The following is a 27,502-nucleotide window of genomic DNA, read 5'->3' on the forward strand; positions in this document are numbered from 1 at the left end:
TTATTTTCTGTTTGCTGGATCCCAGGTGACCCTGACTCCCTCCGTGTCTGGTGTAGGGAGCCGGTGGTCGTGTCCCCTCACTATTGTAGGGTGTTCAGGGGTTATATAGTCGAGGTACGTGGATATGCAAACTACCACCTCTGGGATCTTTGCATAGGCTGAGCAGCCAGTGAAAGTCTCAGGTCTTGTGCCGGGGTCTCCCTTTTGGTTCCTTAGCTTTGGATCCACTCAGTCATATATGCATGTTGCTTTGTCTTGTTTCCTGTACACCGTCCGTGACAGGAGAGTGATGGGGTGCTGCGCCAGATGACCTGGGCTCCACAGTCACCGGACCTGAACCCAATCGAGATGGTTTGGGGTGAGCTGGACCGCAGAGTGAAGGCAAAAGGGCCAACAAGTGCTAAGCATCTCTGGGAACTCCTTCAAGACTGTTGGAAAACCATTTCAGGTGACTACCTCTTGAAGCTCATCAAGAGAATGCCAAGAGTGTGCAAAGCAGTAATCAAAGCAAAAGGTGGCTACTTTGAAGAACCTAGAATATGACATATTTTCAGTTGTTTCACACTTTTTTGTTATGTATATAATTCCACATGTGATAATTCATAGTTTTGATGCCTTCAGTGTGAATCTACAATTGTCATAGTCATGAAAATAAAGAAAACTCTTTGAATGAGAAGGTGTGTCCAAACTTTTGGTCTGTACTAATATATACACTGCATACAGAATAAGAGCAGACACTGAGAATTACACCCGGTATACAGGACAGAAGTGGTACTGTGCAGTGTATGTATATATATATATATATATATATATATACACAGAATAAGAGCAGATACTGAGGATTACACCCAGTATACAGGACAGGAGAAGTGGTACTGTGCAGTGTATATATACAGAATAAGCAGATACTGAGGATTACACCCGGTATACAGGACAGGAGAAGTGGTACTGTGCAGTGTATATATATATACACAGAATAAGAGCAGATACTGAGGATTACACCCGGTATACAGGACAGGAGAAGTGGTACTGTGCAGTGTATATATACAGAATAAGAGCAGATACTGAGGATTACACCCGGTATACAGGACAGGAGAAGTGGTACTGTGCAGTGTATATATATATATATACAGAATAAGAGCAGATACTGAGGATTACACCCAGTATACAGGACAGGAGAAGTGGTACTGTGCAGTGTATATATACAGAATAAGAGCAGATACTGAGGATTACACCCGGTATACAGGACAGGAGAAGTGGTACTGTGCAGTGTATATATACAGAATAAGAGCAGATACTGAGGATTACACCCAGTATACAGGACAGGAGAAGTGGTACTGTGCAGTGGTTATATATACAGAATAAGAGCAGATACTGAGGATTACACCCGGTATACAGGACAGGAGAAGTGGTACTGTGCAGTGTATATATATACACAGAATAAGAGCAGATACTGAGGATTACACCCGGTATACAGGACAGGAGAAGTGGTACTGTGCAGTATATATATATACAGAATAAGAGCAGATACTGAGGATTACACCCAGTATACAGGACAGGAAATACCAAATGATATTATTTAGCCGTCTAGATCCGAGATGGCAGCCATATTTTTTGTCACCCAGCTTTCCCAGAGAAAGACAGAAATTACAAGGCCCCCTTTAGATGAGAGTCATAGTTGCTTGGGCGTCTTGCATTCCCTGTGCGTAGGAGCCTAATATTGGGATTGCTGCCTGTGGAGCCGTCCTCATGGTGATCAGTATTCAGGCTGAGTCTCCTTCCCCGCGGCTGATACATGGCGGCCGCTCTGAGCTCAGGATACGTTATCTCTGGGCTGTAGCTTGCAGGCGCTGGGAGGCCGCGCTACGCCACTCTGCACATTATCCGTGATTCTCCTGTGGCTCCATATTAAATTATACAGGCGACCAGTGGGAGCTCCCAGTGCTGCTCTGCTGCCAGTGAAGATGGGATTTGGTGTGGTTATGCAGCGTCGTCCTCCTCGCCGGTCGGTCCTGACCGTTTTTTAGACCTCTCCTTGTGCAGAAAACATGCCCCTGGCCAGGTGGATGTACAATGGGTTGTGGTGCTCTATGTTCTAAAGGTAAGATGCCATATCCTAGGGGTGGACACTTAGGGGTAGGATACTGTTATCTGTAGGGGGTCACCCCCAATTGTCGTTGTTGCATTTATATATTTTGGTGACTACCTGTTCATCCAGGGCAGGGTCTAGGTGTTCTCTGTGTGAAACATGAATGTCGCCATAGACCAATATAAAGAGGCAGCAGAGCTGATTCTGTCATTTGGCACAGCTCAGGGTGATATCGTGATGAGATGCCAGTCTCTTATACCTGAAATTACAGGTAAATCTGCACAAAGCCTTACATGACACAGTCGGCCCTGCTAGGTCTATGTAGACTAATAAAATGTTGCGGAATTGATCAAACATTTTGGGCTGCATTGTACCTGGTGATGACAAATTCAGCTCTGCTCCATCCTTTGGCATTCATGATGACAATGAAACATTGTAATTAATGACCAAATCCATCCTGATGTAGTGGTGCTGAAATTAACTCCGTGGGGCTGCACTGTTGACCATGGTAACAAATTCAACACGGCTGCATCCAGATGAAGCAGAGCTAACGTTGCTGTTTCTTTTTGTGCATCACTCAATAGGTTTCCTGCAGTCCTATGGACATATTGTCATGAGTTGTCCAAATGACAATCACTAGAGATGAGCGAATTCCATATTTTGAAATTTGTTTACACTTTGGTGGCAAAAGCAGAATTGCGTTATGGATTCCGTTACCACGGACCATAACGCAATTCTATGACGGAAAGCCTTTAGAGACATTCCGTTATTCATGCCGTCACAATAGAAGTCTATGGGGAGTCCTCTCCTGCATAACGGAACGGATCCGTTTTGCAGCCCATAGCCTTCTATTATAACGGAATGTCTCTAAAGACATTATAAAGGTTATTGTCCGTGGTAACGGAATCCATAGCGCAATTCTGCTTTCACCACCAAACGAAGTGTGAACAAATTTCATAAGCGGAAATTCGCCCATCTCTACTCATCACTGCTGCATCGAGGTTAGAGTTGTCTGCATGACAGTAACAGTAAAACATCAAAACCCGAACACTATATTAACCCTTCCTGCAGTGGACAGTCACGTAGACAACTGGTGGTAACCTTATATCGGGCCGTAGCTATAAGGGTACAGAGGTGGCACTTGCCCTCGTGTTCTAGTGCCCGAGGGGGTCCACAGCAAGTCTGCCACCTAAGAAGACACTGGTATTATAAATTGCACATTGTAGGTGGGGACCAGGATCTTCAAGTGACCTCTCTGGGGGAATCCATGGTTTTAGGGATTGTGTTATAGACGCGTCCAAGCTGAATTCTATAATTGGCTATAGGACGGCATCTCGGATCCTGCTGCACGGCTGCGATTATGGAGCATTACCAGACGCAGGAAGACGGTTATGTAATAAGTCACTGAGGGGCGATCTGTGCTTGTATTAGAACAGTGAGAACACACATGGTTTAGTCGCAGGCATGCTCAACCTGCGGCCCTCCAGCTGTTGTAAAACTACAACTCCCACCATGCCCTGCTGTAGGCTGATAGCTGTAAGCTGTTCGGGCATGCTGGGAGTTGTAGTTTTGCAACAGCTGGAGGGCCGCAGGTTGAGCATGCCTGGTTTAGTGTCTTTACTGTATTGTAAAATTGGCTACTTTCACACTAATGTTTTTTCTGGATCCGGCAGAGTTCAGCAAGAACGCTTCCGTTACTGATAATTCAACCGTCTGCATCCGTTATTAATGGATCCGCTTGTATTATCTGTAACATACCCAAGACGGATCTGTCATAAACTCCATTGAAAGTCAATAGGGGACGGATCCGTTTTCTATTGTGTCAGAGAAAACGGATCCGTCCCCATTGACTTGCATTGTGGGTGATGACGGATCCGTCCCCATTGACTTGCATTGTGGGTGATGACGGATTGCTCCGCATCCCAGGACAGAAAGCAAACCGCAGCACGCTGCTCTTCGGTAGGAGGACGGAACGGAATGCATTTTGGAGGATTTTGTTATGTTTGGTTATGTTTTGTCCCCATTGACAATGAATGGGGACAAAACGGAAGCATTTTTTCCGGTATTGAGCCCCTATGACAGATCAATACTGGAAAATATTAACGCTAGTGTGAAAGTCGCCTTACATAATTTCATTACATTTCTATTGGATTTTGCCGTTTGGAAGCCATCAACATGCTGCTGTTGACAGATCTTTATTGCGTATACATAGAAAAGGAATTAACTTTGCAAATAGCCTTGTTTAAAAATCCCCTATTGTATTCTGTCTGCAACGCTGAAACAGACCAATGTGTCTCCGTGGTTACAGACTACAACCCCTGTGTAGTCTGATGCTGCAGTCCCAGCTTTACACCTCTACTTCTACTGTGCGCAGGTTATCAAGAAGAGGGAGTAAGACATGACTGCAGCATCAGACGACACTGGGTTTGTTTGTAGTCTGTAACCATGGAGACGCACTGGTCTGTACTGCGGCTGGAGGCACAAAACAGAAGGAAATTTCCAATCAAAACTATTTGGAAAGTTGCTCCATTTTTGGCTTTTAGATGCAATAACAGAAGGCAAAATGAACAATAAATGTAATAAAGATGTCAAAGCTCTGACTTTTACTATTAGAGCAAATACTACTCAATTAACACATGGAGGCCGACATTGAATAGTTCTCAGTAATATCAGATGAGTGTGTCCACTGTGGGAAACCCACAGCGCGCGGCAGCGTGATTTCCTATTATGGACACTGCTCCTATTATAGGACCGCAAGGCAGTATATGGTTTATTGCCTTAGGCTTATTTCTTACAAAGCGACTTTTGACTTTTCCATCCGGGGTGCGTTCCATTTTTACAACGGACAGCATCTGGACTGACCTCTGCCCCATTCATATCAATGGGTATGCGCACATGAGCATTGTTTTTCGCTGACCAAATGTCAGTTCGGGAGAAGTAACAGCATCTTCATCCATTTTTCACGTGGGACTGGGCCATTAAAGCCAATGGATCACTGAAAAAAAAAACATCTGGATGCAGTCTGGTTTTTTTACGGATGTTGCTAGAAGATACCGCGTGCTATTCTTCAGTTTTTTTGCCATACACGTGAAAAATGCATGAAACTGATGGAAAAAAAAAATGCAAGAACTGAACAAAAACTGAAGCAACACGGACAAAAAAATATATCATGTTTTTCACTGACAGAACTCGGATGAGTTTGTATCGCTCATGTGAAATGGGTCTTACTATCCGATCAGATGAGTTATTAGGCTGCATTCAATCAACAGTGAAAAGTGGCGGACATTCTTCTAATGGCCGTTCTCAGAACCATTGAAATCTATGGGCCTCTGACCTGTAACTAGGGGCCATCCAGAAACATCACATATCCTATTTTTGGCAGTTTTGAAGGCCAGACGGACCGCATTCCATTGCAGGGGACAGATTTCAGCTTCTCGGAAAGGCATTACTGAAAAAAAACAGACCATTTTGCCATTTTTCATAACCTTTTTCATTTTCACAGTCGTGTGAATTTAGACTTAGCAACTTGCGGTCTTGCATGACCTTTAAGGGAGTTCTATGCTGGAGTAACAGATTGCATGGCATTGCTCTAATAATTCTGGGGTGTACCTATAGGGGGTGCAGACGTAGCAGTGGCACCTGGTCCCTCCGGTCGGTAAAGGATCCTTCCACCACATGTTATAAATGGCACACGTTTGGGAAGGGGGGGGGGGCAGTTACAGATTTTGCCCCGGGGCCTAAGATACAGTATCCTTTTTGATGAATTGTATACAATGTTTCTGCTTCTGTGACGGGTTTTCCAAATGGCTGATCATCTTTAGCATAAAGTTGGTGGTTGTCAGTAATCATCTTCTACAGTCTGGCATTCGATGTATGGCTCTGGGCTCATGCACACAAATGTATTTTATTTCTGTGTTTGTTCCATTTTTTTTGCGGACTCATTCACTTCAATGGGTCGGCAATAAAAAACGGAAGTAGCTCCATGTGCATTGTGTTTCCGTATGTCCATATTTCCGCTCTGCAAAAAAATAGAGTCTGTCTTATTATTGTCCTCATTACGAACAAGGATAGTACTGTTCTATGAAGGGCCAGCTGTTCAGATCCGCCAAATATGGAATGCATACAGATGTCATTCGAATTTTTTGCGGATCCGTTTTTTGCAGATTGCAAAATACATACGGTCATGTGCATGAGCCCTAATTGGAATATTTCTCCTAGGCTGGCCACTGACATGTCAGTGGAGCGCTGCTCTGAAGCCATAGCAACAGATGCGCTCAGTGGAGTGCTGCTCTGAAGCCATTGCAGCTAATATGCTCCTGTGGTTTGCTAATTTCCCAGGACTGTTGCCAATGTGCCAAGCTGGGGGGTCAGTGCTACATGGAGATTCAAGTCGGTGGGTCGCTGCCCGTGCACTGTGCGCGCCCTGTATGTGTCTCCATGTAATTATATCATCTTGTGCTCTGTTTATCTGTTAAAATGTGTCCCTGTCCCACATAATGGCGGCTTTTTCTGGTGCACTGGGAAAGCAAATAGAGATTTGTAGAGCAGTTTGCATATTTACTTGGCAGGGAATCAGCAGATAATGGAATAGGAGAGATGTTCCTGTACAGAATCATTTCTGGAAAACTACTTTCAATTAAATGAGAATGTCTCGGAGTTCTGTGTGGCAGCCGGGCAGAGCACACATACCTGGCAGGGAAGAGCTGTGGGGGTGCTGGAAATTGTGTCCTTTAAATTTGTATCTGGTGAGAATGGCATGAATGCTCCAGGAATATTTTCAACCTTTTTTTTTATTTGCAGTGCATCTAAAGAAAATAAATAAATAAACTACCGTTTTGGGCATACAGCTCCTATGCCAACTATAAACGAACCCTGTGAGGTCTGATTCTGCAGTCACATTGCTATCCGCCACCTATGTCCTGTCTACCGTCTGATTGTATATTATAGTATACAACTAAGGTCAGACTACATAAGGCCGATTTGTAGTCTGTAACCATGGAGACACAAACAGTAGGGAGATTTTTAATTATTGGAGCAATATATATATTTTTTTAATTGTTCCTGTAGTAATAGAAACTTCTGTTCTTATTTCTTAGTATCAGATCTCCAAGAAGAAGGCATCAATGCCATCAACCTGCCCCTTAATCCGATTCCTTATGAATTGGACCCTGAGGACACCATGCTGGGTGAGTTATACTCCTAGCCCTGCTATTTGTATATATTGCTCATGACTTCAATAATTATTGCCATTTTATTCTAAAGAGGAGAATGAAGTTAGAACCATGATTGACCCCTACTCCAGAAGTGACCCCCGACTACAGGAACTCATGAAGGTAAAACCTCTTTACAGTGATTTTCTGCTTATGTGTAACTGCAGCTTAATCATTCTATTCTTAAAAAAAGTTCTGCAACTTTCTAATATATTTATGGGGGGATTTATTAAAACTGGTGTAAAGTAAAACTGGCTATGGCCGGGTTCACATCAGGTTTAGTTTTCCGTTCTTCTGATCCGTCATAGAAACAGATCCTGCATTTTAAGCATCCATTATGCACATTTTGCATTTGTTTTATCCAGTTCCGTCTGAGATCCGTTATTTTAGATGGATCTACTTCCTACACAAAGTTTTTATTTTTTTCCATCTAAAATAGCAGATCTCAAGACGGATGCAAAATGTGTATAACTGAGCATAACGGATGCTTAAAACACAGGATTCTTTTCTTTTGTTAATTTTTCTGTTCTTCTGACGGATCAGAAGAATGGAAAACTAAACGTGATGTGAATCCAGCCTTGATTACCCATAGTAACCAATTAGATTCTTCCTCTACCAAGGTGGAATCTGATTGGTTGCTAGGACAGTTTTCCAGTTTCGGTTTTGATAAATTCCCCCTTTTGTGTCTCAATTCCTTACCATTATTAAGATCTCTGCTTGTTGTCACTGAACAGGATAAATGCCCTTTAGATGCAGACGCTAAAACCTCTACATACCCAGCTCTTATGAAAGGGTCTGTTTCATTTGTATCCAGCTTAGACAATCCTCTGTGAGCCTGGAGATATTTTATCTCCACTGATACGTTGTAGCAAACTAGGAGGACAGGAGTGGAATATGTTGTTGGGATGTGTTTAGCTCACAGGAGTGTCGGCTATAGGGAGGATTATGTCCCGATGGATTTTCAGCCTCCAGATGAAAATAAGAATATTCCTATTCACTGCCAACAAGCAGAGTTCTAAAGAATGGCGAGGAACTAAAACACCAAGCATATGATCTTGATTTCCTTGGGCTTCCAACCTTTAGAATCCTCTCTCCCTCCTGGAAAGCCATATCCTCACCCACTTGTCTCGCCTGTGTTGGCCTGTACATGGGCAGCCTCATTTATTGATGCCCTCCCGTGGCTCAGGTGCTGTCTAATGCCTGGTGCTGGCCCTTTGGTTCCCTGCGGTGGTTACTCCCAACATGTTTCACACATGTGTGATATTAGGTGTCTATAGCTTTAGAGGGAACTGGTTTACAGCTCTTCGCTTCCAATACAATGGCTGCCGCAGACAATGAAGCTTTTACATAAATAACTGGAACATTTTCTCAGCATCCCTCTCTTTGTGTCACCCGGCGCTGGTTGAACAAATCCTATACAATGCGGTGGCATTCTTCTACACAGGCATTAAGTACGCATGTTCATTTCTTCCTTTCCATGATCCTGGGCCCTGATTTGAATAATAACTATGTAAAGTGTTTAGAAATTGGTCCATGCGCCTGCTCCTGAGGCGGCAGCGGCGAAGTAAAACAAACCGGTGCTGTGACATCTCGGCAATTTTCGCATTATCTTGTAAAATGTTTGCTTGCTTTGTGACTAAAGGATTTCTACCATGGAAATGGATAAAACGTTTCCTTGATATGAGGCCACTAATGTTTGTGACTTTGACTGCTCAGGTTCTAATTGACTGGATTAATGACGTGCTGGTGGGAGAGCGAATTATCGTCAAGGACCTTGCGGAGGATCTCTATGACGGGCAGGTTCTGCAGAAACTTTTTGGTAAGATGTAGAGAAATGGGGGTGGTGAAGAGTTCAGGGACGCCTAAGTGAAAACGTCTTGGGTCTGTATTACATGTTAACAGTAGCAGCAGCATCGTCATACAGGAGAGAACGTACAGCAGTGAAAGGGGTCTCATTATTATGTCGTAGGCTAAGGACAGGCAAAGAATTTTATCATGTTTTGAAAGTTTGATTCATCAAGTAATTTGTCTAAAGCTAGAAGGGCTAACGATGCCCCACATTTATTACAGTGGTTGAGGCTGGATGAGACATTCTGTGCATCTTTAGACAATAACTTTATACCACCTTTTGGTTGGGTTACTTTGTGGCAACTTTTGTGGGGGAAAAAAATTGGAACATTTTTATGTTAAGTGCAAAAAACACACAAAATACATTTAGTGCAACACAAGTACAGAAAGTCTCTCTCATTGTATCCATATTACTAGTGGATAAAATTAGTATTACCTCATTAGTAACATTGCAGTATACATTGTATCCCTCAAAACTCTGTCTAGGACCCCTGCTCTTCTCTAGCTACACTTTTGGCCTGGGACAGCTCAGAGGCCCACGGCTTTCAGTATCACTCTTATGCTGACGATATCTTCTATATCCTCCTTCTTCTCCTTTCACTTTCTAAAACTTAACATGGATAAAACAGAATTCATCATCTTTCCCCCAACTTGCCCCCCCCCCAACACACCTTTCGATCACAATCAATGGCTGCACACTCTCCCCGGTCAACCAAGTCCGCTGCCTTGGAGCGACCTTGGATTCTGCCCTTTCCTTCCGACCGCACATCCAAGCTCTTTCCACCACCTGCCGACTCCAACTCAAAAACATCTCCAGCATCCATGCTTTTCCTCAACTTTGAATCAGCGAAAATGCTTGTGCACGCCCTCATCATCTCCCAATTAGACTACTAGACCATTCTCCTCTCTGGCCTTCCATCTAGCACTCTCGCACCCCTCCAATCTATCCTCAACTCCGCTGCCCGACTAAGGCTACTTTCACACTAGCGTTCGGGGCTCCGCTTGTGAGTTCCGTTTGAAGGCTCTCACAATCTGCCCCAAACGGCTCCGTACTGCCCTAATGCATTCTGAGTGGATGCCTCAGTCTGGCACCATTTGTCCTCCGCTCAGAAGGCGGATAGCTTTCGGGTGTCCGTCTGGCCGTACGGAGGCAAACGGATCCGTCCAGACTTACAATGTAAGTCAATGGGGACGGATCCGTTTGAAGTTGACACAATATGGCTCAATTTCAAACTGATCCGTCCCCCATTGACTTTCAATGTAAAGTCTGGACGGATCCGTCTGAGCAACTTTCACACTTAGAATTTTTTCTAAACTATAATCCAGACAGATCCGTTCTGAACAGATCCCATCGTCTGCATTATAAGAGCGGATCCGTCTGTGCAGACACCAGACGGATCCGCTCTGAACGCAAGTGTGAAAGTAGCCTTACCCACCTCTCACCCTGTTACCCCTCTGCCAATCCTTTCACTGGCTCCCCATTGCCCAGCGAATTAAATTCAAAATACTAACAAATACATACAAGGCCGTCCACAACCTGTCCCCTCCCTACATCTCCGAGCTCCCGATACACCCCCACACGCACTCTCCGATCCTCACAGGACCTCCTTCTTTCCTCTTATCACCTCTTCCCACAATCACCTCCAGGATTTCTCCCGTGCAACCCCCATACTCTGGAACTCGCTGCCCCAACATATCAGACTCTCACCGACAGTGGAATCCTTCAAAAGAAACCTGAAAACCCACCGACAACCAGTGACCCTGCTGCCTCTATACCACCATGACCAACTTAACCCGCACCTACTGTGTCCTTCTCCCACACCATGTAGATTGTAAGCCCTCGCGGGCAGGGCCCTCTCTTCTCCTGTACCAGTCTGTAACTCGTCTTGTTCATGCTTAGTGCAATTGTCTGTATTATGTATGTGCACCGCTTATCATATGTACAGCGCTATGGAAGGAATGGCGCTGTAATAATAAATAATAATAATACATTGTATAAGGTACTGACACCGGATCTGGTGCCAGTACTGTGGGCATTAGCTTTACAAATGGTAGGCAACTAGCAGGATTGGATGCAGCATAAGGGTTTATTCAAAAAAGCCAAAACAATAGTAAGTTCTCATCCCACAATGTCTCTTGTCACAGTCAGTTTGCAAACAGGTAGAAAAGAGTCAACTTGTGCAGGGTCTCATTCTCTATCTGTATATCTCTATCAGTACATTATACATTGTATCCGGTGTTTGTACATTATATGTTGTATCCGGTATCAGTACATTATACATTGCATTCGTTATCAGTACATTATACCTGGTGTTTGTAGATTATATATTGTATCCGGTATGGGCACATTATACATTGTATCCGGTGTCTGTACATTGTATCCAGTGTACATTGCATTCGTTATCAGTACATTATACATGGTGTTTGTAGATTATATATTGTATTCGGTATCAGTACATTATACATTGTATCCGGTATGGGCACATTGTATCTGGTGTCTGTACATTGTATCTGGTATGGGCACATTATACATTGCATGTTTTCTCAGTACATGATAACGTCCATTGTATCTTACACATTAGAAGTTGTATCATCATTGGTAAAGTCTCCATTGTGTCGGCAGCTTTTCAGACAGTATATATTCCTTTCAATATAAATAAGTTTCATAGTCACCTCTAGATGTAGTTTTCCCCCATCTTTTAATGAAACTTTTCATGAGTAACATCGCCGCTATCACCTTCCCCTGACCTGGCTTACAAACGTGTCTCCTGAGAGCCCGGCTTCAGTTCCAGTCTATAATTTCTTTAGTAAAAAATGTAGGATCCTTTCAAGCTTGTGTTAGAACCTAGTGACCCTTTCTGTGTTTAATACGAGGCTCATTGATTTCTGATGCAATATCTCAGCCTGTAGATGGGGCCGAAAGAAGCATCTGAGCTTTCAGCGGCTCTTCCTCCTGCGCGTCTGATCCATCCACTCATCTTTTTTCATCTCTGTGTCCTCGAGCGGCACAGACCACCAGCTCTTCAGACTGCAGCCCCTGCTTATTTCCTCTTTAGATAGAAGTTTAGATCTTGTTGGTTACATATTGCTACGTTATTAAGGCTCCCACCATTGATGAGTCACGAGCGCTAGCGCTGGACAAGAGGAGCTCGCCCCTTTCTCCAGCTCCCTATACCCTGTGGGTGGTGGGTTTTGAGAATTTACAGATAACCCGGCCCTCGGTGTCCTGCTTATAGAGTGGCTTATAGAGTGTTCCCTTTAAAACAATAAAAACTCAGTTGCCCCTTTAATATTAGACTCACTGATCTCTTAAAGGGCCAGTTCAGTCTTCCATGAACACTGTACAATAAAAACTGCAACTTTCCTACTTTGTGTTTCCATTCCTCACTATTATCAAGACTTCTTATTGCTGTCAGTGAACAGGAATGCTCACACAGGTGATGGGCTTGCTAAAATGCAGCAATGTAGATAGGACAGTAGGAAAGTTTATACCTTTGTCGAGTTTATAGCTCTGGCACATGGTAACAAACCCTCAGCTGTGCCAACAGGATTAGTTCAGGGCAAGATTTCAAACTAGAAATTCCTTTTCATTTTTTCAGACAGCAAGTAGAGATCTGAAAAAGAGGCAAAACCCTGTATTATGCGAGGGTTAAACTTCATGAGAGGGTTTTCTCAGACATGTTTCATAGGGGGCAGGGGGTCCGGTTTCCAGTCCGGCACATAAGGGGACAAGAAGGCATGAGCTGCTTCTATTTGACATATCCACATAGGATAGACCAGGGATCAGTAACCTCTGGCACTCCAGATGTTCTGAAACTACAACTCCCAGAATCCTCCTTTCACTTTTAGGGGAGTTACAAGAATAGCTGAGTACGTGTGCATGCTGGGAGTTGTAGTGTTACAGCAGCTGGAAACTGGAGTGCCGAAGGTTGCTGATCCCTGGCATAGACGGCAGCTCATTGGCAGTGGTTCCTGCGCCCTTACAGGTTGTCACCCAGCGTTACAAAGAATTTATTAACACAAAACTATGAATTATAAAAAGTAACAACCCCTGCAGCTCCTTCTCTGTGTGTCAGTTTTCCTGCAGCCCCGGCATTATATTCTTGTAGCTCAGGCTATACAGACCTATAAGTAAGCAATGCTGTACACGTGGTTGCAATCGACGAGTCCGTCTGCAATAGCCCTTTACTATACTCTTGTCTCTGAATACAGAGAAGCTGGAAGGAGAAAAGCTGAACGTGGCTGAAGTCACACAGTCCGAAATCGCCCAGAAGCAGAAACTGCAAACAGTCTTGGAGAAGATCAACGAGACCCTGAAACTCGCCCCAAGAAGCATTAAATGGAATGTAGACTGTGAGTTCCCATTACGTCTCCTCACCACTGCTTATTCTTAATGGAAACGCCTCGGTCTGGGGTCTCAGTGGCCATGTATATAAATTAGTATAAAGGAAGGAGTTGGTATGGTCTACATAACTGGACCCAGCATCAGGTTCCATGGATGTAACTTTGAATTAAAGGGCTTGTCCAACATGACCGATTTCTTCCAAGAACAGCGCCACACCTGTTCCTAGGTTGCACCTGATATTGCAACTCAGCTCAACCTAAGTAACTGAGGCCGAGCTGTATCATCAGATGAGACCTGTGGATAGAAGTTGTACTGGAAGAAAGCAGCCATGTTTTAGTAAACCTTTTATAGTTATTAGGGGTATCCCGGGGTATCCCCCCCCCCCCCCCATGCTGATTTAGAAAGCGCTCCATTTATGATGAGGCCTCCTCATAAATTATATGCACTTCCTTTCTTTAACTTTTACTTATTTCCTTATATTCCAGCTGTTCATGCCAAATCCGTAGTCGCCATTCTCCATCTTTTGGTTGCCTTATCTCAGTATTTCCGGGCCCCTATCAGGCTTCCTGACCATGTGTCCATACAAGTGGTAGTTGTACAGGTAAGGCAGAAACTTGATACATTTTTCTGGTCAGACATCAAAATGTGTTACTTTGTATTTACGATAATTTGTAATGAGATCATTGGCATTTCGTAGCAGTTTCCCTTTCCTGCGCACCACAGATATGTTCTTCCTTTACCAGGTGCAGACTGACATTAGGCTTCTTGCTAATAGTTTTGGATAGTTCTAGGAATGCAAAAAGGGATGGGACTTGTGTTACATGAGTAGATAATTTACGTATCAGTGGGATTTTGTCTTCTCTACTTAAGCCTCATTCACATATGAGTCTTCCGCGTATGCGTGCTGTTCATGTTCTCCACGGACAGCGCATGCACCAGTTCATTTTTAATGTGTGTATTTACACATGTGTGTTTTACCAGGGTCTGTGGGTCCATGGTTTTAGCATGGATCCATCACGCTCATTATAATAGTATATGGGTCCGTGAAACCATGGATGCATCAGTGTTTAATTCATGTTTCATGGATAATTTGGAAGAGATACCCTGAAAATTATTTTTCAGATGCACAGTGTCCGTGAAACACGGCTGACACACGGACCACACACAGATACTTACCGTAATGGATGTCTTGACAGAGGCATCACTGACCATCTTTTCACAGATTTCAGCACGGACGTGGGAATGAGGCTTTATTTTCAATGATTTCTAAGGTAGAAATGTTGGAAAAATAGGAAATGTGTGACGCCCCATATAACGGCACAGATCCATTCTGTGCCTCCACCTCCTCATGTGGTTGCTCTAATAACACTAAAATCTAATTATGCCCTTTAATTGGGATATCGCTAAACCTTTTTGACACATAATAAATAGTTGTCATATGGATAATGGCCCTCAGAACACATTCATTTGGCAAATTCAATTTACTATAAAGTCTAACATAATCTGCGGAGGAGGGAGGGGGTGATGCGTTTTGTTTTCAGTTTCCAGCTGAATGTACCAAAAAAAGGTTAAAAAATTTAGTTTTTTGAGACACACCAAATAACGTAAATTAAAAAAAAAAAAATTAAATAATCTTCTTGTCCATTCTGTGGCCCTACACAGGAAATAGAACGTGTCTTATTGTTGTCCGTTTTGCGTACAAAGACAGGACATTTCTACAGAAGTTAAAAAAATAAAGGGGGGCATGCACTCACCTGGGATCCGTGATTTGTGGAAATAAAAATAAATAAATAGGGCCGTGTGCATGAGCCCAAATGCAGATTTGCAATCTGGAAAGCTGACCCATAGTACTTTTCACCCAGCTTTTCTAGAAAGAGAAAAGCTAATGACTACCCTCTAAAGAAATCACTAGTAAATAAAAGGCCCTTTGGGGTATATTCACCATTTGCAGGTTTCTTGCACAAATTTCATCGGCTGCAGATCAGTTCTATGTATCTGTATTGCGGTTTCTGCAAGCCCCATGCAGCGGACACTAACCACATCCCCCCGGTCATCCTCCATTGTCCAGATGTTAGAAATGTTATTGACTTGCTATCTTTTAGATATACCCATATCTGGGGCTGCTGGGTGGCAAGCAATATGTTTACAATTACAGAACGCCCAGCTTTCTCCGGATCCTGAATGGCAAAACCGGGTGTGTATAATTTTGCAGCTTCTGTCTAAAATAAAAATGAAGCAACTTTACCCAACAGTCTTAAAGGGGGTTTCTCAGGAGTTAAATATTGATGACCTATCCTTAAGATAGGTCATCAATATCTGATTGATGGGGGTCTGGTGCTCATCACCCCTGCTGATCAGCTGTTTGAAGATGCTGCTGCCTCTCCATAGTATGCCTTGGGGGCTATGCTTGGTCGCTTGAGTGGGACTGAGCCGAAGAAAGGTCACTTGACTGATGGAGGTAACATCACAGTTTGAGGCGGAGGCTGCAGAACTTGCCCGGGTGCCACGGCCCCTTCCAACAGCTGATAGACGGGGGAGTCTGATGCCACTAATCTGATATTAATCACCTATCCTGAGGATAGACCATCAATATTTAACTCTTGGAAAACCCCTTTAATGACATCTCTTCTCATTCTGCACAGTTTTCTAGGTTTCGCTAAGGCTACAGAATACAGATCAAATCTGTGCAGAAAGTAGAAGAGAAGATAGATGAGAATGAGTAGCACATGAGTGCAGGCTCAGACTACACAGGGGTTGTTTGTAGTCTGTTACCATGGTGACACATAGGTCTGCATGGGAGCGGTATACACAAAACAAGTGGAAAATATAGGAAAAATTGCTTAATTCTGTGTTTTTAATTCTTGAAATGGAGATAATATATTCTATAAAATTAATACAATAAGGCTTCATGCAAATGGCCGTTGTGCGGTCCCCAATGCACAGGCTACATTCGTGCAGCAGCCGGGACGGATCAGCTTGAATGGGTCCGTGATCCGTCCGCACCGTAAAAAAATGGAACATGTTCAAATTTTTTGTGGTGCAGAGGCACGGACAGAAACACTGTGGGCTTCCGTTCCCGGATTGCGGGGTGTACACGGCCAGTCCCCGTGTATTGCGGACCCGCTGTATGTGGGCCACAATATGGCCACGGCTGGGCGCATGAGGCCTTGCTAAACCAACTCTTGATGTCGATTTGTCTATTCACTTGTGTTTATTCTGTTCCAGAAGCTGGATGGAATGCTGCAGTCTCGCCAGATCCAAGAGGAAATCACCGGTGACACCGAGTATGTAATCGTCATTTCTGTCTACTATTTCTTAATGCAGAGCAGATGTGCATCCGACTATAAAAGAGGTGGTCCAACTGGATTTATTTTACAATTGAGTTAATATAGCATTTGATCACCAAGATCTGTGCAGGGAATGCTGGGAGATTTCAGCACTGAATTGTGAATGCTTAAAAGAAACAAAATATATGATTTTTCCTGATGATTATTCCCATTGGAATAAATGGAAAGAGGGGAAGATATGATTGGGATGGGATAAAGCCTAAGCCTGTGAATACCCCTCTGCTATTATTGTATCATTATGTTGTTAAATATTCCGTGGCTGCTCTTTACAACTAATATGGAATTTTTTTTGTTTTATTTCTAAAGGGCCTTATCAGGAAGACATGGTGAGTGTAATGGGTGTTAAAGGTTCACAACATTCCCCCTTTTTTAGGTATTTAAAAATTAGAAAATCCACTTACAAATACATAAAAATTCCAATAATCCGGGATGGTGAAATGACAGCTCTACTGTAGGACTAGGTTTCTTTATCCAGATTTCCAAACCATAAGGGGTTTTGGTGAGAAGCATTTATCCACTAGACAGATGGTCCATTCTAGAATGGTGGGGTCCGACTACTGGTCCAGCTCGATTCTCCATTTCCCCAACTTAAAGACCGCAGCTAGGAAAAGCTTACATATGCTCCCTGCTACTCCACTGACAGGGAGTCAAACTACGACTCCCAGCATGCTGCATGTACATCTTGGGAGTTGTGGTTTCACAACTGCAGTGCCGGAGGTCTAGGGAGAGAGCTGAGCGCAACGCTTTGGGGTTGCCTTGGAAGCCCCAATAGACTTACTCTTCCATAAGTGCCATAGACTCTGAATGGAGGAGCAAGAACCAGCAGTCTTGTGGACAGGAGGAAATGGGAATCTGCGGTTCCCCATTCGGAGTTCCCATCTATCAGAGCCCCTTCGATGCAACATTTATCACCACCAATGCAGTGTATAAATGCTTCAGATTGGAATACCCCTTTAAATAATGTTTCTTGTAGGCAACTTTTACTTGTGTTCTTTTTATATCTATTATGCTTCAGCTTCTCACCATTTTCAAGAGTTCTGCTTGCTGTCAGTGAATGGGAACAGTACTAATAATCCTATGTGATATCGGATGATACACTTTAATTTCACTGATACATTGTAGCCAAATATCAGGAGGGGGGAAGGGGAATTTGTGACTCACAAAGGATTGTCTAGAATGATACACTGTAACACACCGTCAGCCTGTGGATGTAGCAGCAAAAAAATGGTTTCCTCTGCAGTGAAATGATGAGGCCATGAGCGGCTATGGGGTCCCGCGGCTGAAATCCCTGCATAACTATTTTGTGAGACGTAAATCTGCGCTTTCCTTTCTGACATCTGTGTTATTTCTGTCTTACTGATTTTTCTATTTTAGAGAGAGATGCTTTTGATACGCTCTTTGACCACGCGCCAGATAAACTTAATGTTGTAAAAAAGGTTAGTGATTGGATTATGAACGCTCTTCACTACTGGGGGGCAGTGTTCTTTTAAAAATGCAGCTCAAATTATTTCACATGGACATTAATGGTTTTTTATGATATATTCAGGATTATTTTGGTTTTGTCACCTTCTGATCTACTATCCATGGTGGTGATGTAACCATCCCGCTTGCTCTGGGGTTGCCTTGGAAGCAGCAGCTTCTTCTTCTCTGCATGGGCTTCCTGTGTTTGTGCCTGTCATCTTATGAATGTAAGCCACATAACAGGAGGCCCATGTAGAGTAAGGGGAGGTTCACATCTGCAGGAACCTATTCCAGTAGACTGTTCCTCTGCCAGGGTAACAGACTACCGGAATTACCGTATCCGCCATAGCCGCCTCTTCCCCATTGACTACAATGGGATTCAACAAGGATCCGTCAGCTTTCCGGCATAAATTGTGGCTTTCGGACACACAAATAAGGTCCAGGCAAAAGCCGTAAGATCCCATTATAGTCAAAGGCATATGCGGTGGTGCCCGGCTTTATCTGGCTATGCCGAATACAGGAAACTCTAGTAGTTTACTTCTCTGCCAGAGTTTAATCCGAAGATGTGAACGTAGCCTGAAGGTGAATAGCCGGCTGAGCGGCTGATTGTCGGGAAGGAAGCGTTCAGCCGACCCGTCACAGTATGAGGACGACGGCTTGCTATAGCGATCCCTCGTAGAGAATCATGGCTTCTGAGCAGCAAATCGCTGATTACACCACACAAACTGCTGCCCAGAAACTATGATCAGCGGCGCCTGCATGAATGACGGGATCACCTGATCAACAAGCGTTTCACTCGTGTATCGGGTGATCAGCGGCACATTTAGACGGCCATATGATCGGGAACGACGGTTCTCGATAATCTGGACGATTATTAGTGCATCTAAATCCACCGTCAGGGCTCGTTCACAAGACCGTATGTCTTTTTCAGTGTTTTGCGGGCCGTTTTTCCCAGATCCGTTTTTTTTACAGTAGTGTTTACGGTTCCGTATGGCATATACAATAGACAGTAATTACATAGAAAAAATTGGGCTGGGCATAACATTTTCAATAGATGGTTCTGCAAAATTGGAATGGATGACATAGGGAGTACATTCCATATGTGTTCCTTTTTTTTGGGCAGAAATATTGCCTTGAACGGAGCCACGGAACGCGATTTGTGGGCAATAATAGGACATGTTCTATCTTTGAACAGAAAAATGGAAACAGAATGCATACGGAGTACATTCAGTTTTTTTGGCGGAACTATTGAAATGAATGGTTCCATATACGGAATGCAAAAATCATTCATGTGAACGAGCCCTTAAGGCTGCCCGTTGCCGTATTGCAGACTGCATTTGCGGATCCGCATTACACGGGCACCGTTTTGTGTGCATTCCGCATCGTGGATGCGGACCCATTCACTTCAATGGGTCCGCAAATCTGGAGATGTGGAACGGAAGAACTGAGTGCTTCCTGGGGTTCCGTGCCTCCGCACCACAAAAAGATAGAACATGCTCTATCTTTTTGCGGAACAGAGGAATCGCGGACCCATTCAAGTGAATGGGTCCACGATCCCCATGCGGCTGGGCTACGGTCGGTGCCTGTGCATGGCGGTCCACAGCACGGGAACGGGCTTCACACGGTCGTGTGAACAAGCCCTTAGTCTGGAGATGCTGAGGACAGAGCAAGCAGTAATGTCCACAGTATCAAAAGCGAGAGAAACAAAACATCCCCGCAATTGTCGAGGTAATGCTGGGAGTTGTGATTCGCTACAGCAGGAGAGCGCCGTGACTGAGATATCATTACGGATTTTCTTTTTTAGACTTTGATAACTTTTGTGAATAAACACCTCAATAAACTAAACCTGGAAGTGACGGAGCTGGAGACACAGGTAGGACATCCTTTTATGTCACAGTCCTACTACTATTTGTCATTATAACGGAATTTATTTCTGAGTTTATAAAGAAAGAATCTTAAATGTTTTTATTACTTAAAGGGACACTGACAGGCCGTTAGAGCATATAAAGTGACATATTCTTCTATTGGTCTTAATATGCTTAGTTAAACTCTACCATTATCCCCCTCGCTGCTTTTCCTTTACTTATAAAAAATGTTTTGATCAATATGCAAATTACCTTCATTTGTGCCCAAGGGGCTGTCCCTCATTCAGTTCTGTGCCCAGCCGCGCCCCAACTGCCGTCTCCTAGTGCCGCCCAGCTCATTAGTATTCACTGCACTGGGTGGCTTTTTTTTCCTCCCGACGCGGTGAAATCCCGCGCATGCCCAGTGCTATTCTTCCTGGCATCAGCCTCATCTTGTCGCTCCGTGCCTGCGCCGGATGAGGTCCCCGGCACCCTCCAGCTCCAGTAGAGGATAGTACTGGGCATGCGCGGGATTTTACTGCGTCAGGAGAAAAAAAAGCCGCCAAGTGCAGTGAATACCAATGAGCTGGGCGGCACTAGGAGACGGCAGTTGGGGCGCGGCTGGGCACACAACTGAATGAGGGACAGCCCCTTGGGCACAAAGTAAGGTAATTTGCATATTGATAAAAAACACTTTTTATAAATACAGGAAAGGCAGCGAGGGGGGATAATAGTATAGTTTAACTAAGGATATAACACCAATAGAAGAATATATGTCACTTTATATGCTCCAACGGCCTGTCAGTGTCCCTTTAAACAGTTTCTCTTTAGCACCAACGTTTAGCCCTCTGGATACAGACAGCAGTATAAAGTATGGAGGTTTTCCTTCTGGTTAGCATGGATACATGTAAATGTCCATTCTCCTCTAGTCTATAGTAGACATATTCACATACACTGTAATAAAGTGGTGAAGTGTAGAAACCAGCAGATTAAGTTCAATGCCTGACCATGGAAGTTGTCATGACACCCAGAATGGAAACCTCCATTCTTTATACTGCAGGCTGCAGCCGGAAACTCTGCAACATAAAAGCACAGATTCTATTAGAAAGTGACTTCTATTTTTGTGTTTTTGTAGTTTGCAGATGGCGTCTATCTCGTACTCCTGATGGGCCTTTTGGAAGGATATTTTGTGCCCCTCTACAACTTCTTCCTCACTCCAGACTGCTTTGACCAAAAGGTAATCTCACAAAGGTTTATCCAGACGCCTCTTCTGTGCGCGTTGCGAGGGCTACCATCGTGGTGAGCTCATAAAAACTAGTCACATCAGCACCTCCAAAATAATGTTTCCTGTCTTCAGGAGTCCAGGCGTATAAGCCGAGATGACAGATCCATTATATTTAATGATCGGAGCATGTTATGGTTTGAAATATCCGATATTCTGGCAATAGGCAGATTAGGAGAACTCTTGTGCACGGGGTCCGCTCATCTGAAGTCTGTGTCAGGCTTTCAATAGGTCTAATGATGTGGTTGGCGGCGCCATCTGTATGTCCTCCATGTCATCACGGTGGTCATGGGTTCTTTCTCCTCTGCACGGCTTCTACAGAAGGCAACAGGTTAATAGAATCCATTTTCACAGACATTTCTCTTGCCATGATTTCACTTGTAGCAAACATGTCGAGTGTGACATCTGCTGCCGGGGTTTCTGAGGGGTTTGTCTTGGCAGAAAGGAGCTGGAGAGGATATACAGCAGCAGTGATACAGGCTGAAATCTGACACATTGCATCATGGGAAGGGGGGTGAACTGGGCAGTGAAGAGTTAAGTGAGGCAGGTAAGCAGAGTTAATAGTGCTGTCCACGGGCTTCCCCCATCAGTGATATTACGGCCCCGGTATTATACAGTTAACACAAGGACTTCTGGGTCATTTCTGGTGATTTTGGCTCTTTAGTCTTGATATCCTTTGCTTTCCCTCCAGGTCCTAAATGTGTCTTTTTCCTTTGAGCTCATGCAAGATGGCGGCCTAGAGAAGCCAAAGCCAAGGCCAGAAGGTCAGTCCCGTCTTTTTTGTACGATGCATTGTATCTCCTGCAGTGATGGTTTCTGAGCGCGTCATCTTCTGTTTTACCCTCAGACATAGTGAACTGCGACCTGAAGTCCACCCTCAGAGTCCTCTACAACCTGTTCACCAAATATCGTAGTGTGGAATAAGCTCCGCAATGAGGAGGAAAATCCGGAAATAAGCCCAAAAAGCTTCACTAACATTCACTAGCTCAATTTCATGCTGAGAAAAAGGGAACCTTTTATATATTTTTATTATATTTGGGACTGTCTAGTACTGGGTTTATCTAAAATCCCAGCTGGGACCACAGTCCTGGTAATGGGGGAGTGATAATAACCCCCTTTATAGTCATTAGCCCTCATGGACAGGACAGGTACATTAACCACGGAGTGACCTTCCACGTGTATTAAGTAGATGGCGCTTTCCACCTCTGTTTTTATACTGCCACTTTGTTTCTGGACTCCGCCCACCATTTAAAGGGCAGTTCCATCCTAATTCCTTTTTCTCTCCAATGTCTTAAAAATTCTGCTCAGCTGTTTCCTAGTTTTACTTGTGCCTAGGAAAATTGGCTGACAACCAATATATATGCTAGTATGGGAGTTGTCAGTCAGCCTTTCCAGGCACCTGGTAAATATTTGCCTAGTCGCTCTTATGGCTTCATAACTAATCAGTTTAGGAGTCTTAGCCATGTGGGTGACAACCCTTGTGAGAGCAGTTTCTGTACCCATACGGGATGTCAGACAGTTTTCCTAGGCACATATGTAACTGATAGGACAAATCACATTTTTAACTGGGGAATTTTCTTTCATGCCTTTTATTGCTACGCGTTTTGGTGCTAGACACGTCTCTCTTGTATAGTGATAAAGAGTATAATGAACCAGAAGCAGCAAAGAAGGTTCCTTGTGTTTTATATTCTGTATCTACACCCCCCTCTAAGATGCACAGCGCCATAGGTTTAACAGTGCTGTCAAATAAATGATTACTACGCATTTTGGGGCTTAACCAAGAATAAGAAAGGCAACCTGCAATATGACGCCCTAGGAATAGTAGCGAAGATCTCGATATTCCTATGACTTTTCAGGTAGACTTGCAGTTTTATCAGTCAAGAGTATAAACTTAGATGCTATGATAAGAACCTAGAAGAAGGAGTGGAGGTTAGTTCAATGCAACGCATTTTGAGGCTGAACCAGTATAAATTTAGATGCTGCAAAGAGTATGTGACCCAGGTGTAGCAGCAAAGGTTCCTAAGGGTGGGTTCACCCGGCGCCGCAGCCTTATCTCAGCTTCTCCTAATCCAGTGACGTCACATTCATCAGTCATGTGGCCTAGATGCGGCTCAGCCCTATAGAAGTGAATGAGGCTGAACGCAATACCAAGCACAGCCACTATACAATGTACGGCGCTGTGCTCGGTGAGCTGTGAGAACCGGTGCCTTCTGAAACTGCTGGTCAGCGGAGGTCCTGAGTGTTGGACCCCACTGCTCACATACTGATGACCTATCCTGAGGACAGGTCATCAGTATTAAAATCTCTGAAAACTCTTTTAATCTATAGTATAATCTACATTTGTGTCTGAAGAGCTTTGCCCAGCCCTGAAACGCGTAGTAACTTCTTCTTGTAAGATCTAAATTTATACTCTTGTCTAATAAAGAAGCAAGTCTGGCTCCAAAACGCGTGGCAGTAAAAAGGTTCATTACATTGGGGTCTTCGTACTTATATTATATGATGGGTGCCAAACTATTTCTGAGGCTCCTTGTCCTCTGTTCCTCAGGTGCACATTCGTCCAGGTCAGGCATGCTCAAACTGCGGCTTTCCAGCTGTTGTAAAACTACAACTCCCACAATGCCCTGCTGTAGGCTGTTCGGGCATGCTGGGAGTTGTAGTTTTGCAACAGCTGGATGGCCGCAGGTTGAGCATGCCTGGTCTAGGTTCCATAATAATCTGGTCAACCACCGTTGAACCCTTCGAGGCTCTTCGGCATTTTCTTTAGGATGTAAAGCCCAACACCAAATCCCATATTCAAGAAGGATTTCTAGAGGGGTAAGGCTGGGGCGACACTGGTCGCGGCCAGGATCACTGGAATCCCAACTAATGGGATCCTAGCGGTAGTTGCAAAAAAAATCCAACACGGCTTGAGTTCTTGCGACTGCCATGGCCATCTCATTAATTTCTATGGGATCGCCTTTGCTCAGCGATCCTGGCGGCGACCAGTGTCGTCGTGTAGCCCCAGCCTAGTACTACATTGGGATCATAGTAGTAACTTCATGTTATTTTCGGGTTCAGCTACCTGTAAATTATTAACAAATTTTGGCACTGCTCATAATGACATCCCCTTCCCCCCAAATAAAACCACTCCGTATTCAAACCGTGCAGTATACTACGGCATGTAACACGTGAGTACAAGGAGGAAGATGACCGCAAAGCGAGACCAATAAACTAAATGGATGCATTAATGGACCGCTTATAAAAAAAAAAAAAATTAACGATTGTATTAAATATATTATGTCGCTCACGCGGCGTCTGACTGCGTTAATTTACATGATCCTGGTCTTGACTCATTTAATGCATAATTTATGGTTTTTGCAAAATCCTGCTAATGAATAACTGCTGCAGGTCTGTAATTTACCTGCTGTGAAAATGAAGAGGTTGAAATATATATACGAGGAGTGCTCGGTGTGCCGCTAATCTGCCGCCGATCCTCAACACTCGGGCCATTGTGCCAGGTGTTTCCTTCTTAAATCAAGGCAGTATAATATCATGGCGGTCCCCCGCAGCATCTACAACTGGATTAATTGTAAGTCATAGTCCCACACGAAGCGGCGCTATATTTACACTGTGTGCGGGGAATGTCGGTCACATACCATTTCAATAATAACATATCACCTATTGTGATAATTGGACGTCGCCTGGCTGGCCGCTATCCGTTTGCCAACTGACGTTAATAGATTTTCCAGGTTTTCTTTCATAAAAATTGTCTTAATTTCAAGGCTCAGTGGTAAAATAATTTTTATAAGCTATAGTGCACAATATTTATTTCTTTTTTTTATACAAAGTCTTAATGTAGGATGTAAAACACTAAGGCTACTTTCACACTTGCGTTCAGAGCGGATCCGTCTGAGACGGATCCGCTCATATAATGCAGACGGTGGATCCGTTCAGAACGGATCCGTCTGCATTATATTGTAAAAAAAATTCTAAGTGTCAAAGTAGCCTCAGACGGATCCGTCCAGACTTTACATTGAAAGTCAATGGGGGACGGATCCGTTTGAAAATTGAGCCATAGTGTGTCATATTCAAACGGATCCGTCCCCATTGACTTACATTGTAAGTCTGGACGGATCCGTTTGCCTCCGCACGGCCAGGCGGACACCCGAACGCTGCAAGCAGCGTTCAGGTGTCCGCCTACTGAGCGGAGCGGAGGCTGAACGCTGCCAGACTGATGCATTCTGAGCGGATCCGCGTCCACTCAGAATGCATTAGGGCTGGACGGAAGCGTTCGGGGCCGCTTGTGAGAGCCTTTGAACGGAACTCACAAGCGAAGCCCCGAACGCAAGTGTGAAAGTAGCCTAAGAGGGTTTGGAAAGAAAAATGGCGCGAGTGAACCCATAAACAGTTTCTTTTCCGCTACATACTGACAAGTGGTTGGTTGGCGAGTGGCAAGACTGCAACATATGTATCATTTCATTCTGACAATTAAAGGAAGGCAAACTGATACAGTTTTTGTTATGCTTGGTGTAGGGCTTGAATCAAGGTGTCCTATACCCTGCCTCCATACAGTGGATATAATACAGCGTCCGTTATATCTGGATGGCCCCTTTACAGTATAAAAGGGTTGCTAGGTCCTTTAAATTAAGGATTAGATGGCACCCATTGAAATCAATGGGATAGCGTTGTAATTCATTGATTGGCTGGATGAACCAGATGTATTCTTTGCTGCAAATTTCCACACCAATAAGAGGGAGAGTCTCAGAAAGGGGGTCGATCCTACTGCATAGGGGGGAGACGGGTGGGGTTTGTGAAAATTTTCAGGGGCATTCCTGCACCAGGGCTTAAAGGGGTTGTCCAGGTTCAGCACTGCCTGCAGAAATGACTGCTTTCTTCCCAAAAAACAGTGCCACACCTGTCTACAGGTTGTGTGTGGTATTGCAGCTCTGCCTCATTTAATTCAACGTAGCTGAGCAGTAATACACAACCCATGGACAGTTGGTGTGCTGTGTCTGAAAGAAAGCAGCCATGTTTTTCTAATTCTGGACAACCCCATTTAATTATGCAATGAGGCTATCAATGTTTAAGGCTGGGTTCACACCTGAGCGTTTTACAGCGCGTTCCTACGCGCTGTAAAACGCCCGACGCTCAAACAAGTGCTTGAGCTTTTTTTTGGGCGTTTGTCGCGCGTTCCCGCACATAGAAATTCGGGAACGCGCGACAATGTGTGAACGCCAGTCTCTGTATGCGCGATTGTAAACGCCCGTACAATCGCGCATACAGAGCGCTCGTTTCTGAACCCAGCGTAAAGCATAGGTGGTTTAAAGGGGCACTCCAGGAGTTGAAAAATATGTCTGCTCTCCTCCAAAAACAGCTCCACCTGGTGTCCACAGGTTGTTGTTGGTATTGCAGCTCAGCCACTTTCACATCAGTAGGGCCGGGATGCGATACCAGACTCCACTCCTGAAAAAAAGCAGCCATGCATTTCTAATCCTGGACACCACCTTTAGGCCTTGTTCACATTTCGATTTTTCACACGTACCCATTGATTTGAATGTTTCTGTTCACTATCCCTGGGTCAGTGAAAAAAATCACGGAGACATGCATTACTTTGCATTACACTTGCCCACTATAATCTATGGGTCCGTGAAAAAAACAAACAAACACAACATGGATGCCATCTGTGTTGCATCCACGTTACATCCGTTTTTCAGTGACTGGTAGGAAATGCTTTGGACATGTTCAAGGACAATTGACATGACAATCAGTGTAATAGATACAATAGCTTCTTTTGTTTTTAGGGTATTTTGTCATAATTCCTGTGCAAAATTTGCATGGGATCCGCAGCTAGCTACACATAAGTTACAGTTGGATTTTACCTTATGCACTGCTAAGGGCGTGACACGCTGAATTATTTTGCACAGGTTTTCCCGGTGTTGTAATGTGTGAACATACTGTAATCAGCTGGAATGTGTGTGATTTGCTGCATTATTGCCATGGACCAAGAATTTACCATCTCGAGCAGCGCAGAAAGTCTGACTGTGGGAAATCTCATTCCTTGCCTGCATGGCTCCCTATGACATCGTATTACAGAATT

At 44.1% G+C, this 27,502-nt stretch overlaps 1 protein-coding gene and 1 long non-coding RNA gene across 2 annotated transcripts in view; one reads left to right on the plus strand and one right to left on the minus strand.

Annotated features, from left to right (window-relative positions):
- The window catches only part of LOC122920260 (alpha-parvin), a 63,574-nt gene extending 38,505 nt beyond the window's left edge, over nt 1-25,069 (plus strand). Inside the window, exons 2-13 of the mRNA XM_044269634.1 lie at nt 7,186-7,275; nt 7,352-7,422; nt 9,016-9,118; nt 13,360-13,500; nt 13,978-14,093; nt 16,718-16,776; nt 17,146-17,165; nt 18,214-18,275; nt 20,105-20,173; nt 21,280-21,381; nt 22,118-22,190; nt 22,274-25,069. Of these exons, the coding sequence (XP_044125569.1) occupies nt 7,186-7,275; nt 7,352-7,422; nt 9,016-9,118; nt 13,360-13,500; nt 13,978-14,093; nt 16,718-16,776; nt 17,146-17,165; nt 18,214-18,275; nt 20,105-20,173; nt 21,280-21,381; nt 22,118-22,190; nt 22,274-22,350 (983 nt within the window). The 3' untranslated portion in view covers nt 22,351-25,069. The remainder of the gene's footprint in view (nt 1-7,185; nt 7,276-7,351; nt 7,423-9,015; nt 9,119-13,359; nt 13,501-13,977; nt 14,094-16,717; nt 16,777-17,145; nt 17,166-18,213; nt 18,276-20,104; nt 20,174-21,279; nt 21,382-22,117; nt 22,191-22,273) is intronic.
- LOC122920261 lies at nt 11,050-16,653 on the minus strand. Its single transcript, XR_006386899.1, has 3 exons — nt 15,435-16,653; nt 14,669-14,758; nt 11,050-12,761 (listed from the first exon to the last, which is right to left on the minus strand). It is a non-coding gene; the product is annotated as an uncharacterized LOC122920261 (long non-coding RNA).
- Nucleotides 25,070-27,502: the final 2,433 nt, after the last annotated feature.

This window comes from Bufo gargarizans, chromosome 10 (genome assembly GCF_014858855.1).
Source record: "Bufo gargarizans isolate SCDJY-AF-19 chromosome 10, ASM1485885v1, whole genome shotgun sequence".
NCBI classification, from domain to species: domain Eukaryota; kingdom Metazoa; phylum Chordata; class Amphibia; order Anura; family Bufonidae; genus Bufo; species Bufo gargarizans.